The following is a 13,530-nucleotide window of genomic DNA, read 5'->3' as shown; positions in this document are numbered from 1 at the left end:
TTATTTTCTGTAGGAGGCTCATGTTTGCAGAAGTTTAGCTTTGTTGTCCGAGAGAGAACGTGTTTGCAACATCATGAAATGTTCTCTTAATTTCCAGGAAGCGGAAAGGATTGCTCGTGAGCTGGTTGCTGAAGAAGAAAGAATGAAAAATAAAGCTGAGAAGAAGAAACTTAAGAAGCAGGTAATTGGTTCCCTCTTTCAGCTCGTATCCATGAGCCACTTCACAGGGCTCTTCTTTCACCATCCAGCATGAGCGGCCTATGCCACTGCATACGATGCTCCATTGCTTGTGCCTATTTTGGTACCCTGTATGGTATTCTCCGACTGTCAGGGTGATGTGTACATACGCTGTCTCGCTCACTGTTTCTTTCACCATCCAGCATGAGCAGCCTATGCTGCTGTTGCCTGTGCTTCTTTGACCATGTGGCATGAGCATCTGTATCCAGCCGCATATGATGCTTCATTGCTAATGTCAGTTTGCCACTGTACATGGTACATCGTGGGCTGTCTGACTCAAGTGTCCATTTGCTGCAGCACACCACTTCTTTTACTGTCCAGCATATGCGCCCTTTGCCACTTCTTACAGTGCGTCTTGGACCATCTGGAATGTACGTCTGTATCCCACCGCACATGATGCTTCATTGCCAGTGCTTCTTTGGCTCTGGGTACGGTATTTCTTGGGATGTCCGACTCAAGTGTTTATATACCGCAACGCACAGTGCTTCGATTTTCTGTCCTGCAATGTCACTGTTGTTCACTGAGTACTTTCACCTGGCCACAGTTAACCATTTTGAATTCTGTTTTATATTACAGAGGCAGAAGGATCGAAAGCGTCAACAAAAATTAGAAGAAGAATTAAAGAATAAAAAAAAAGAAATTAAAAATGTAAAGGGAAATGAACCGGTGAGTAGCCTCTATTGTATCAAGGCTTGTTCTGTTTTTTCTTTTGTGTGTTCGGGTCTACCCAGTTATGTCCCGAAAGTCAGTTGAGCATGGTCTTTTTAGGTCAAGCCTACTAGACTGCCCAAACTATCTGGTTTCAAAACAATCTATTGTAAGTTTACTAAGAAGGGCTTAGAGCATACCCATTGCGTTCCATTGGTTGGCTTTATTGCTACTCTTATCTCTTTGCTTCTTTTTTTTAATTACTTTCTTGTCCATTTTGTGTTTGCCCCTCCCATTGGAGCATAACCTCTTTACCAGCTTCAAGCCAGATAAGGGTGTAATATACGAAGGGCCGGGCCAACGGGATTGATTACATTCTGCAGCTTTTTTCCCCCCACATTTATGAATTTGTCACATTTGCCTCACAATCTATAATCTGCTGCATACTCTGCAGAATTGCGCTAAAAAAATTGTTTCTAGCACAAACGTTACTGAAAGTATGATGAAATGTGTTCACATGCAGAGGAAGGCCCTAAGCAAAGGTTAGCTTTCAGTTGCCTGTTTCTGTATTTGTTTGTTAAACTGGTACTGATGAGGAGACATCCTTGTCCAGAAATTATTACCATGTGTAAAAATTACAAAACAGGTGGGGTGTGGCCAACCATGATGGCTGAGTGGATGTGAGCCACAAGGGCTCCGGGCCACAAGATTAAAATACTGGAAAGAACGGATTACTAGCTTCCCCCTGCGACATGGAAAGAACTGAAGGATGCTGCTGGATTTGAAAGGAGAGATGCACTGGGGGCCAGTAAGGCAAGGAGACATACAGAAAATGATCGAGAATACCCAGGCGACATAACTTTGGTTACGATGCCGTGTGTTGGGGTAGGTGCATGGGGCGAGAAGAAAAGTGGATCGCAGAGGTGGGGCCCGAGGGGAAGCCCACGACACTCGGGCAGGAAAGCGAGTGCCTGACCCCAAGATGGCAGAGGCGGCGAGGGACCCATGACCCGATCTTGAGCAGACCTGCCTTGGCAAGAGAACAGGCGTCTTGCCTGCCTCCCTCCAGTGACTGAGCGGGGCTGACTCTCGTGTCACAAGCGATCGCTCGGAGACACATCTGCTGCTGGTACCTCTAGCGCTGCACCACGAGGAACGTCGTGGAAGGGCATCTGATCCATCCAAGCAGGCGGACCTCAGGCTTCACACTGTGGGTAACCACCACTCTACTTTCCCAAAAAGGAGAGCCCGATAAGGGAGCACCCGGATGCCTAGACCCCATAGTGGGGGGGGCAAATATTCTTGACCTCGCTATGATTGCAGAACCGGCATAAAGAGTACCTGGGAACAGGCTGTTACAAGCAAGTTGGGAAGACAGGCGGGGGGGGGGGGGATGGAGGGGGGGGGGGAATGAGCCAGTAGATGATGGGAAAACCTGCCTGGTCCCAACCCATCGAAGGTAACAGAGTTGATCTCCGGGGCTTCTTTACATTTGAAGAGTGTCTGTCAAGCATGGGAGGGGAAACACAGGAGGAGCGTGCCTTCACAGGTATACAGACACCGATAGTTCTGAGAGTCAGAACAACATCGGACCGCTGGATAATCAACTGATGACTCAAAAGAAGGCTCAGCAAAGTAGAGTATCCGGTTATTTTGCACCGACGGAGGCGCGGCCCAACCCTGGCACATAGGATACCACGGCCCTAACCAAGAAGGATCTTCTTGCTTCATTGCAGTTTTTCAAAGAAGGAGCTTCAGGCGGAATTGAAAACCGACATGAACACCACTCTCGAAACCCTAAAATCAGACTTCCAAAGTAGACTGGTGTCGATCAAAAGCTATGCTGATTCTGTGGACAAAAGGATAATAGACCTTGAAACCAAACTGCACGAGATGGAGCAGCAAACACAAAGAATGGAAGAGACAAGATCCGTGCAAGTACAACTCCCGTCAACCATTCTGAAATGCGAAGATCTTGAAAATTCAGATTCAGAGTATGAATGCACCGCTCCGGCTGGAGCAATTAGTTACGCCCGCTTCCCCTGCCCCTATCAACACCGGTTCCCGTAATAAATGCCTTCTATGTAACATTAGATCACTGCCTAAACATCACATGCAAATATGGGATCTTATCTCGGAGGCTGAACCTGACCTATGTTTCTTTACTGAAACTTGGAAAAAACTCCACACTGCACCTACTATTACCTTGGGAATACCGGTGGGATACAAAATTATCTGTCAGGACAGACCCATAAAAAAGGGAGGTTGCCTTGCCATCGTGCATAAAGACAATGTCATGGTCTCCACTCTCGAGCAATATTGCTCAGCAGAGATGGAGATGTTGGTTTTTAAAATCAGTACCTCGCCTAAATGTTTTATGAACGGTGCTTTGGTCTATCGGCCTCCTGGACCTATGAACAATTTTTCCAACACTTTGATGGAATTATTGGCCCCCCCATGTTAATGTCGAGAGACTTTTTATTATTGGGTGATTTTAATATACACGCAGAGCTAAAGGAGGAAAAAGAGACCCAGGATTTCCTAAATGATCTCTTTTCATTGGGATTTTTGCTACATAATAAAGGACCCACCCATAGGGCCGGACATACTCTGGACCTCATCTTGTCCAGGCTCCCTGGAGTTGAGTGTTCTGCCCCTATTGCAAATCTATGGACGGACCATTTTACTATAGAATTTTATATCCCTGAGATAGGACCAACTCCCAAGAGATCTATTCAGATCCCTATGAAACGGAGACAATGGCACAAGATAACCAATAAATCTTTTAGGGATGCCTTCTCTATCCAAGATTATGCCACAACCAATAACATTGATGCGGCGCTAGAGAGATATGAAAAGGCAGTAGCCATTGCCATTGAGCACATAGCTCCTATGAAAACCTTTAAGACCCGCCCGACGAAAAATCAGGAGGTGTGGTTTTCAGAGGACCTGAGATCCATGAAGCGTAGAACAGGAAAATTAGAGAAAACCTGGCGTAGATCTCATCTGGAGTCAGATAAATTGGAGTATCAGAGGGCATTAAAATCATATCACAAAGCCATTCGAACAGCTCGTAAACATCATATTACCTCACAGTTAGAGGCGGTAGGAAATGCGCCGAGGATGCTTTACCAAATACTGAACTCCTTCCTGAAGCCGGCAGCATGTGAGAGTGACACTTCATCTCAACAACTTTGTAATGATATTTCTTGCTTCTTTACGAACAAGATCGAAACCATCTATGAGAAGATTCATGCCTCCATTGCTTCCATTGGACATGTTACTCTCCCCACTGTTGTCCCAGCGAGTAAAAAGATCATCGCATCCACCCTGTCGAACTTTTCTAACATCACCCTGGCTGAAGTGGAGGGACTCATTACAACTATAAAGAGTGGGAGTCCTATGGACCAGCTTCCACCGAGAGTGATGGTTTCAGTGAGGAGCATATTAGCACCAGAAATACAAAGTTTGGTCAACCTCTCCTTGGACACAGGCTGTGTCCCACTGGAGTGGAAGAGAGCCAAAGTGCGACCCATCCGCAAGAACACCGCCACTGCATGGGCTGACATGACCAATCTGAGACCCATTTCCCTTTTACTATTCATGGGAAAGCTCATAGAAAAGCACGTCAATAAGCACTTGTCCAATCACCTGGAACATACTGGTGCCCTAGATCCATCTGTCGGGCTTTAGACCAAAATACAGCACGGAAACAGCGTTGCTGTCGATTACCGATGATCTACGCATGCTCCAGGACAAAAGAACATCAGCTGTCCTGGTGCTGCTAGATTTATCGGCAGCTTTTGACACCATCTCACATGAGATTTTGGTTGAGCGTCTGACTGGGAGTGGACTAGGGGGCATGGCACTGGCTTGGCTAAAGAGCTTTCTTTCGGATCGGACCCAATGTGTCACCATGGGCGATATCCGAGGAGACCATGATTACTAAGGGGGTGCCACAGGGCTCCTGTTTGAGCCCTACATTATTCAACATCTATGTGGCCCCCCTGGCTAATATCCTGAGAGCCTTTGGTTTTTGCCCAGTGTCATATGCTGACGATACCCAGCTGCTCTTTCCCTTTGACCATCTTACTCCAGAGGTATTACATTCTTTCTCTGAGGGGATGAGAGCAGTTTCCCAGTGGATGTCTTTGAATATGTTGCAGTTCAATGTTTCAAAGACAGAGGTTATGCTTTTCGGTGAGGGTAAGATCTGCTGGGCTCCTGACTGGTGGCCTTTAGATCTAGGCCCAGTCCCCGAGCCTAAGCAGATAGTCAAGAACCTAGGGGTACGTCTGGAACAAGAACTCAGCTTGAAGCAGCATGTTACCAACATTGTTGGATCTTGCTTTCGGACCATTGGATTGCTGCGCAGAGTTTTTCCATTGCTTCCAGACACCATCAGAAAGACCCTGGTCCAGGCGTTGGTTATCAGCCGTCTCGACTATTGTAATGGTCTCTTGCTGTCAGCTAATGAGGAGGATCTGGATAGGTTACAGGTTGTGCAGAACACCGCAGCCAGGTTGGTTCTAAATGCCCCTCCGAGAACACCTTCAAAACCTCTACTTGCCAGGCTTCATTGGCTTTCCATCCGTCAGAGTCGTGCTCTACGGTCCAGTGACCAAATGCTTCTCGCGATTCCTAGGATCAAGCGGGTAAGGCAAGGGGGTAAGGCTCTGTCTGTGAGGGGACCGAGGATATGGAATGGTCTCCCTCTCCAGCTTGAAAACCATCTGGCCTTCAGAAAAAAGCTGAAGACGTTCTTGTTCCAGGTCTAACCACACAGTTTAAGAACTAGATTGGAGCCAGGGAATTCGATCTCCTGCAGGTTCAGCAGTCAGATAGCGCGGAGATACTCCCTTGGGAGTTTATTCAAGCGCTCTACAAACCCGCAAAATAAAATAAATAAATAGCTCCTGCAGAGACAACATACAAATATGTAACCTGGCGGATACAGTTGCAGGTTCGAACCTAGTCATTCATGGAGGGAATGTTTGCAGACCTACTCAATGACACAATGCTGAAAGTGATTATTGACGGTGTTCACCGGGGGGGTGTGGGGGGTAGGAGGAAGGGTCCCAGAAACTCCCCGGGGATGTATTGGCCAAGCTCCACTCCTACAGGGTAAAGGAGGCAATTCTTCAAGCAACATGCAATGTGGAGAGGGTCACTTTCCAAGGAACCTCGTGCACCCTCTCTCAGGTTATTGCCGCACTAGCCCGCTGCCTGCAATTCAGGCCAGTGGTGGATAAACTGCATCAAGAGCAGGTCAGATATCGTTGGACCTACCCATTCGGACTGGCATTTGAATTTCAAAACTGAGCGCATCACATTACTGAAGTCCAAGAAGCGGCAAGGTTTATGGGCATACCCTATGATGGGGAACGCGCCAATAATCGTAACCCTGGGGAATCCGCCAGCTTTGCAAAGATGAGAAAAGGAGAAACGGCAATGGAAGACCCAATGCTGGCCAAAATTGCAGAAGAAACGGGTGGAATAGAAGCAGAGAATGCGTGCCAGGGCTTGCTGGGTCAGTCGGCGACGACTCCAGAACTTTGAGTTTAAAAACTCAGCCAAGCATTAAAACAGATAAGCAATGTTGGGGAAATTTGGGACTTTGTTGACAGGGGGGCTTTGTTTGAGGGGCTCGAAGGGGGAAGCAAGGTGACATGTTGGGCAGCAATGTCGCCAGTACTTGCTATTTCGTTCTTTACTCTCGGCATTAAAAGGTTCATATAGATTTGCCTTAAGTGGTTCAGACGTAACACCCGAGCAGAATTAACCCATCCTTAGAATGGTTAGTAATCCTAGACAAATCACACCATGTAGTTATGTTTGGTTCATTTTTCTTAGTTTTACATTGGAACTTGGGTCAACACTTCCGAGGGTCGCCCTAGAGGACGAGGGAGTCAGGCAGATAATAGGTCCTTCCAGAGAGGGAAGAGGTTGGGGAGAGCAAAAGTTGAAATTGGAATGAGGTTGGAAAGGCACAGGAGGTATAACCCAGGGGTATGGTGATCACTCCTGCAAAGCGACAACAAAATTGGAAGTAGGTTACTGACCGAAGAAATGTTGAAGGAACTCCTACTCTAGTTTGGATTATGTTATGCTATTGCTAGCTTGTTTGAGCTCATTAAATGGCGGCTTCTGGAATATTGCCTTTCAAATAGAAAGGCATGAAGGCTAGATCGGTTGCTAGGCAACTAGCACAAATGACAGTAAAGTTAAAATACGAAATAAAGTCTTTTTTCGCAATGGGTCCTCTGAATATCTTCCACGATGGGTAGAGAAAAGGGAAATTCTCACCTTGTACATTCACTTACGAGTGAGATAGATCATCAAACTGCACTTCTGAAAACGATGAGTTGCTCCCTGGTCCTTGATGTGAAAATGATAGTCCGAAGGAGGGATGATGACATGATCCCATCCTCGTCGCCAGGTATGTAGCGATGACACATAGCAGGTTGTAGCGATGAAAGATGTTCAATCAGCAAAGGTTCATCCTCCTACAAAGGGGCACGGAGGAACTGACGCATAGTCAGAGCCCCACTGACCTCACAGCATTCCATGTCCAGCCTTCTACCATATACATTAAAACAATAGAGAACATCAGGGACCACTCAGGAAGAATTACGGGGTCCAGTATAGACACAGGGCACATATTTGGGAAGTTTTATGAAACACTACTGCAGCTGAGGTCCCGTCCGACCACGTCAAATTGGACTACCTGGATGGGATCACACTCCCTCAAAATGACTGGTTGTGGGGCCCGATAATGGAGGAGGAAGTGCGGACAGCAGTGAGCACCCTGAAACCTCACAATGCCCCTGGGACTGACAGCTGGCAGCGCAGTTCTACAAAACATTCAGCTCGGAACTCATTCCTTAATTAGTGGCCCTGTTTAACTATATGGCAAGCGCAGGGGCGGTAACTCTCACAATGAGTGAGGCAATTATCTCGGTATTGCCAAAACAGGGTGAGGACCAGAGACCGTGTGGATCATATAGACAGATTGCTTTGGTAAATCTCGATGCAAAACTTGATTTAAAAAATGTTGCCACAAGATTGGACTTCATTCTTTCTGATGTGGGGAAAGCAACAAAAAAGGCAGTCCCAACAGTTCTAGTTAGACTTGATGCTGAAAAAGCTTTCGATCGGGTGGATTGGGAAATTTCTATTTTCTACGAAATTTAGCTTTGGTGACAGATTCATTAAATTGATTCAGGCTAATTATGCAACACCCAAATCGAGAGTATTAGTTAATGGAGTGAGCTCGAGGAACCAGACAGGGGTGTCCGTTGTCACCCATGCTGTTTACGCTGATAAACCCCTAGCGGCTAAAATCCGCTCCACAGAGCAGATACCGGGGTTGTTTTTTTGGTTGAAGGGGCAAAAGAGCTCCTTGTTTGTGGATGATATTTTGCAGTCTCTGACCTCACCCCACACTTCACTACCGTCTCTCATAAGGGTTTTGGACAACTTTGAGAAGGTGGCAGGCTTCTGAATCAATCTAACAAAGTCATTTATACTAAACTTAACATTAGCACAGGCAGTGAGGGAAGTATTAGAGAAAACTATTCCTTACCAATGGTCCGGGAAGGACCCAACTTATCTAGGCTTGAAAAATAACTCCACACCTGGAGGGCCTATACAAAGCCACCCCACCCCCCCTCCCCCCACACTGTTGCAACAACTAAATGCGGATTTGAAAAGTTGGGCGCCACTATAATTGTCCTGGATAGAACGCATTCAGGCAGTAAAGACGACCGTGCTGCTCAAGCTCCTCGATTTGTCCTGGGGTCCGCCTATTGAGCTAGATAGGGGGTTTTCTCTGATTTACGCTTGGCAAGGGCAACACGCTCGACTCTCATACAAAGTACCGTGAGTATCTGAATCAGCTGGCGGTGTGGCGTTGGCAGACTTCCGGCTCTATTATAGGGCAGCCCAATTTTGAGTGATCCCTGAATGACCAGCAAGGGAATCAGATAAACATTGGTTGCACATGGATAGGGAGGTGGCAGGGAAATGCATCTGGGATTTGATCTGGAAGCCTAATAGTGACCGACCGGTAGATGTGTACCTAAGCACCGCATCCCAGACCATGCTGAAAGTATGGGACAAGACCAGTAGGCAAAAGGGATGGGCAACCTTTCCCTCCCCCTGTACACCCATACACCTTCATCCAGCAATCCCACCGGCAGAACGCTTGGGCCCATATAAGGCGTGGAGACTGGGAGACTGCCTGACAATCGCATATCTGTCTTGAGATGGGGATATTCAAACTTTTGATCAGTGTAAGCGAGACTTTAACCTTGCGGACACAGAATTCTTTCGCTACACACCTTAGACTCTGGGTCATCCACAAGACAATAAGGGAGGCCTCCACTAGAGAATTAACCACACTGGAACAATTTGCAGAAAGATGATGTGGGACCTGGGGCTGCTTCTGCTTTTTGTACGCACATTTACTAGAAACTCAGCCTCCATTTAAGCCACGTCATATGACCCATTGGAAGCAAATATTTGGGGAACAAATCCCAGACTCTAGCTAGTCGCGTTTATGGCAGGACATTCCACAGTGCAACCACTCCATGGGACTGAAGGAAGCAGGTTACAAATTATTGTACGACGGGTGCCTGTACCCCACAAAAAGTCAAGAAGATCTTTCCCCAGGCATCGGATATGTGCTGGAGAGGTTGTGGAATGCTGGGAGACTTCAAACACATATGGTGGGATTGCCTGAACATATGCCCCTTCTGGGCGAAGATACTTGCTCAAATGAAAGAAATATTGGGATACCCCATACCAAATGACCTAAATCTAATACTACAGGGGCTGCGTAGCGACAATCTACGACACCACAGCAGTGGGAGACAAAGCAGTGATGTGGCTAAGTTTGGGAGCTGCAGTAATGGCGACAGCAGCGGCATGGAAGTGTGCCAATGCGCCATCAATATTTGTGGCATGCCATGTTGTGGCGAATAGTCACAATGGAACGAATGGCCGACATTGGCACAGATTCTTACAAAAACTTTGAATACACTTGTCTCCAGATTTAGTCGAATAACGGGGCGACATCCCCTGTTATCGCTCTAACACACCAATGTGAGCACATTCATCTACTACAGTTGTGTTTTAAGGGGTTTGGGGCAGGGAGGGGGGGTTCCATATGTTTGTGAGGGCACGACTCCATGATAACACTGTGCTAAGTGGCTCTTGTATTATGCAAGCTGTGTTTATTATTAGCTATGTAATAACCAGAGAGACCTTTACGGTGCACTTGCGATGTCTGAATGTGTATTTGGAAACTAATAAAAACTGTTTTGAGAAGAACAAAAATAGAAAATATGGATTAATATTATCAAATTTGTTGCACTATGCTGCATATTTTGTATTTTCTTGCCGCACAATTTAGTCAACCCTGCTGCATAATTTGGCACTCCCCTGCCGCATAATTCTAGTGTCCCTGACAAAACTGCCTGCAATCTGCTACACATGGTAGTATGGGAGAATATTTCCTCCTGCAGACTCTCGAGCTGGGACAGACCTGTTCTGTGGGCGAGTTTCCGGCTCCTGTTGTCTTCCCAGGACTGGCACAATCGCACCTTCTGATGGAATATTTGCCTCCCCTGCCCAGGGATGCCACCTGGCCGCTTTTCTATCTCCACCACCAGTGTTTTCTGTCCCAACCGGTCCAAAAATAAGCAGAATCACCTAAAGCCGGTATTTTTAGCCCTGATCTGTGCGTACTTCAAAGAGCAAATGTAAGTGGAAAGCACTTTTAAGCGTGTGCTGTAGCTGCATTAATGACAAAGTCAATAAAGCAGAAAAGATACTTTACAAATGCAGAGCTGCCAGAGTTTGACTGCGGAGTGTGACATTTTCATAATTCCAGTTAAATTATGAGCGACATTTCAATGACTGAGTGACACTTTCTCGTGAGCAAAACCAAGCAATGAAGATGAGAAACTTATCAGAAACTGCGCCGCTTTGACCAACGAGAAACTCTAAATTGTTAAAGTTGCATCAAAGCACTAGAAATGGAAGGATGCTACCATTCTAGTCACCTCTTGTACGCAAACAGGACCGGGTGTCCCTTTCTGCTGACCTTGACTAGATTAGTCTACAGCCAATGAGAGGAAAGGCACATTTAAAATGGAGACGCAGAAGGGAGGCGCACACAGTGGCCCACACAGAGATATTTCATTAAGCAGAGGGCTGGTCCGTGCCACAGTCCTGAATCAACCCCTGGGTGTGTATTGCAAGTACAGGGGGGCTGAGGAGACGACAGGCGGAGCCAATGACATTCGCATACCAGGCTGCTTTACGCTATGGCTCTCATCTTGCACACTTTCAATGTTGGTTTCTTGCAAATAAAATAAGAAAGTACAAAAACACTATGCAGCCATCGTGCAGGAAATCTAAATAAGACTGATCTGCGCTCAGATACATTTCAGGTGTGACTCCGCCCAACCATGTGGGTGGGGTGAGTGTATGAACTATTTCTTCTGCCATTGGATGACTGAGAGTGTAATTGGTTATTGGTGGGGGGATAGGACTCAGTTCGCTGGATCTTTATCAAATGCATGGAACATTATGTAAAGTACCCTCTGCTAACAAACCTCTTTGTGGGTGAGTGTGTGTGCAGCTCATTAACGGGCTGCGCATCACAGGGTTTCCACTTAGTGGCACACAGCTGCTCATAGCCTTTTTCAAGATGCTCTTTCGAAAGAATTTACAAGCTTTGCTAAAGTCAATTGATCTTGTTTTTTAGCTTTGCCACTTGTTTCTGGGGAAAATAGTTATTGCCAATGTTAAACCGCATTGGGAAAAAAACGAATGAATAAATAAAAGCGCATTGATTTACACTACGCATGCCTCAATAAGCATGTGCTAGTGCAGACATTTTGGTTGTCTTAATTTACCCCCCCACAAAATGGCAAACACCCTTGGAGATGTAAACCGGAAAAAAAACATAAACCTAAGGTGTGAAAAAGTGTGTTCTAACAAAGGAGTGTCACAGCAGCAAATTGCAGCTGCTAGGCCCAAGCAGGCAGTTAAAAAAATAGTTTAAAAAATGAACAAGCAGCACACGGGGGAGCATACGTGCGAACACACAATTCATGCATGTGACTCACAATTGTTAAAGCTCCACCGATGCTCCACCAATGCACCCACCACACAGCTTCACCGAGGCACCCACCACACAGCTCCACCGAGGCACCCACCACACAGCTCCACCGATGCACCCACCACACAGCTCCACCGATGCACCCACCACACATCTCCACCGACACAGCTCCAATGATGCACCCACCACACAGCTCCACTGATGCACCCACCACACAGCACAGACGGAGAATGAAAGTGAGCGACCGACCGAGTCCGAATGAGTGATACGTAAAGTAAGTACGAGTGAGAGTGGAGTGATGGTGAATCGGCCTGAGTGAGCGTAAATGACTGAGTGAGACGGAGGTAGTATGAGTGAGACGGAGGTAGTATGAGTGACTCCTCGTGGTGTTGAGTGGAACTGATGAATCAGTGAGACTCGGACCGAATGAGAGACCAAGTCTGAGTGAGCCAGAGTGAGTGAGTGAATCACACCGAGTGAGGTTTGGAAAACTAGTTCCTCATAGGGAAGGCAATGATAATCGGTGAGACTGAGGAGAAATGGGTAATTCAGACTGAGTGAAACCGAGAGTTAAAGAGTGGGGTCACGCTAAGACTGAGACACAATACATGGGACTGAGTGAAACCGAGTGAGATAGTTGCACAAGAGGATCGAGAATGAGTGGAACTGAGAGTACACGAGACTAAGAGACTGAGTGGGTCGGGGTGGGACTGAATGGAAAAGTAAAAGTGACTGCAAATGTGAAGTAGAGTACTGCATGGGACTGAGAGAGTAAGGCTGAGTGCATGCGAGCATGAGGCTGAGTGCATGCGAGCATGAGGCTGAGTGCATGCGAGCGTGAGGCTGAGGGCATGCGAGCGTGAGGCTGGGGCATGCGAGCGTGAGGCTGGGGGCATGCGAGCGTGAGGCTGGGGGCATGCGAGCGTGAGGCTGGGGGCATGCGAGCGTGAGGCTGGGGGCATGCGAGCGTGAGGCTGGGGGCATGCGAGCGCGAGGCTGGGGGGCATGCGAGCGCGAGGCTGGGGGGCATGCGAGCGCGAGGCTGGGGGGCATGCGAGCGCGAGGCTGGGGGGCATGCGAGCGCGAGGTTGGGGGCCATGCGGGCGCCACTCGGGGGGGGCCATGCGGGTGCCAGGCTGGGGGGGTGGGCATGCGCGCATGAACCCCCACAATCTCTGAGGAGTCTCGCTCCTTCACTCTGATTCAAGCCAAGGATTGCGCCCCATGCTTGTAAAGGTCTCCAGCCGCCACTGCTCTGCTGAGAGCCACGCTCTTGCACACAGCTTGACTGCCTTGCACTGTGCTCTAACTGTGGAGCCGGTGTGGATTGGGGGGGGCTGGGGGGGGGGGGAACACATCCTCTACTTGTGCCCCAGAATCTTCAGTGGATGTGGCAGCGAGCTGTGGGACACGGGCACCCCTGTTAGCAGAGCACATGGGTGGCCCTACAGCGATGCTGCCGATCCGCTCTGCAGGCATGAGTAGGAAGGCCTTCTTGAGCAGGCATTGGCTGA

At 47.8% G+C, this 13,530-nt stretch overlaps 1 protein-coding gene across 4 annotated transcripts in view; it reads left to right on the top strand.

Annotated features, from left to right (window-relative positions):
* The window catches only part of TTC31 (tetratricopeptide repeat domain 31), a 131,852-nt gene that overhangs the window by 28,455 nt on the left and 89,867 nt on the right, over positions 1-13,530 (top strand). For all 4 annotated transcript variants that reach the window (XM_086964355.1, XM_086964358.1, XM_086964354.1 and 1 more), the window contains exons 5-6: positions 98-181; positions 814-903. In XM_086964355.1, coding sequence (XP_086820481.1) covers positions 98-181; positions 814-903 — 174 coding nt within the window. The remainder of the gene's footprint in view (positions 1-97; positions 182-813; positions 904-13,530) is intronic.

The sequence above is a fragment of the Lissotriton vulgaris genome, chromosome 3_2 (genome assembly GCF_964263255.1).
Source record: "Lissotriton vulgaris chromosome 3_2, aLisVul1.2, whole genome shotgun sequence".
Taxonomy (NCBI): domain Eukaryota; kingdom Metazoa; phylum Chordata; class Amphibia; order Caudata; family Salamandridae; genus Lissotriton; species Lissotriton vulgaris.
The sequence above is the reverse complement of the archived record's forward strand: the minus strand, read 5'-3'. Positions and strand labels throughout refer to the sequence as shown.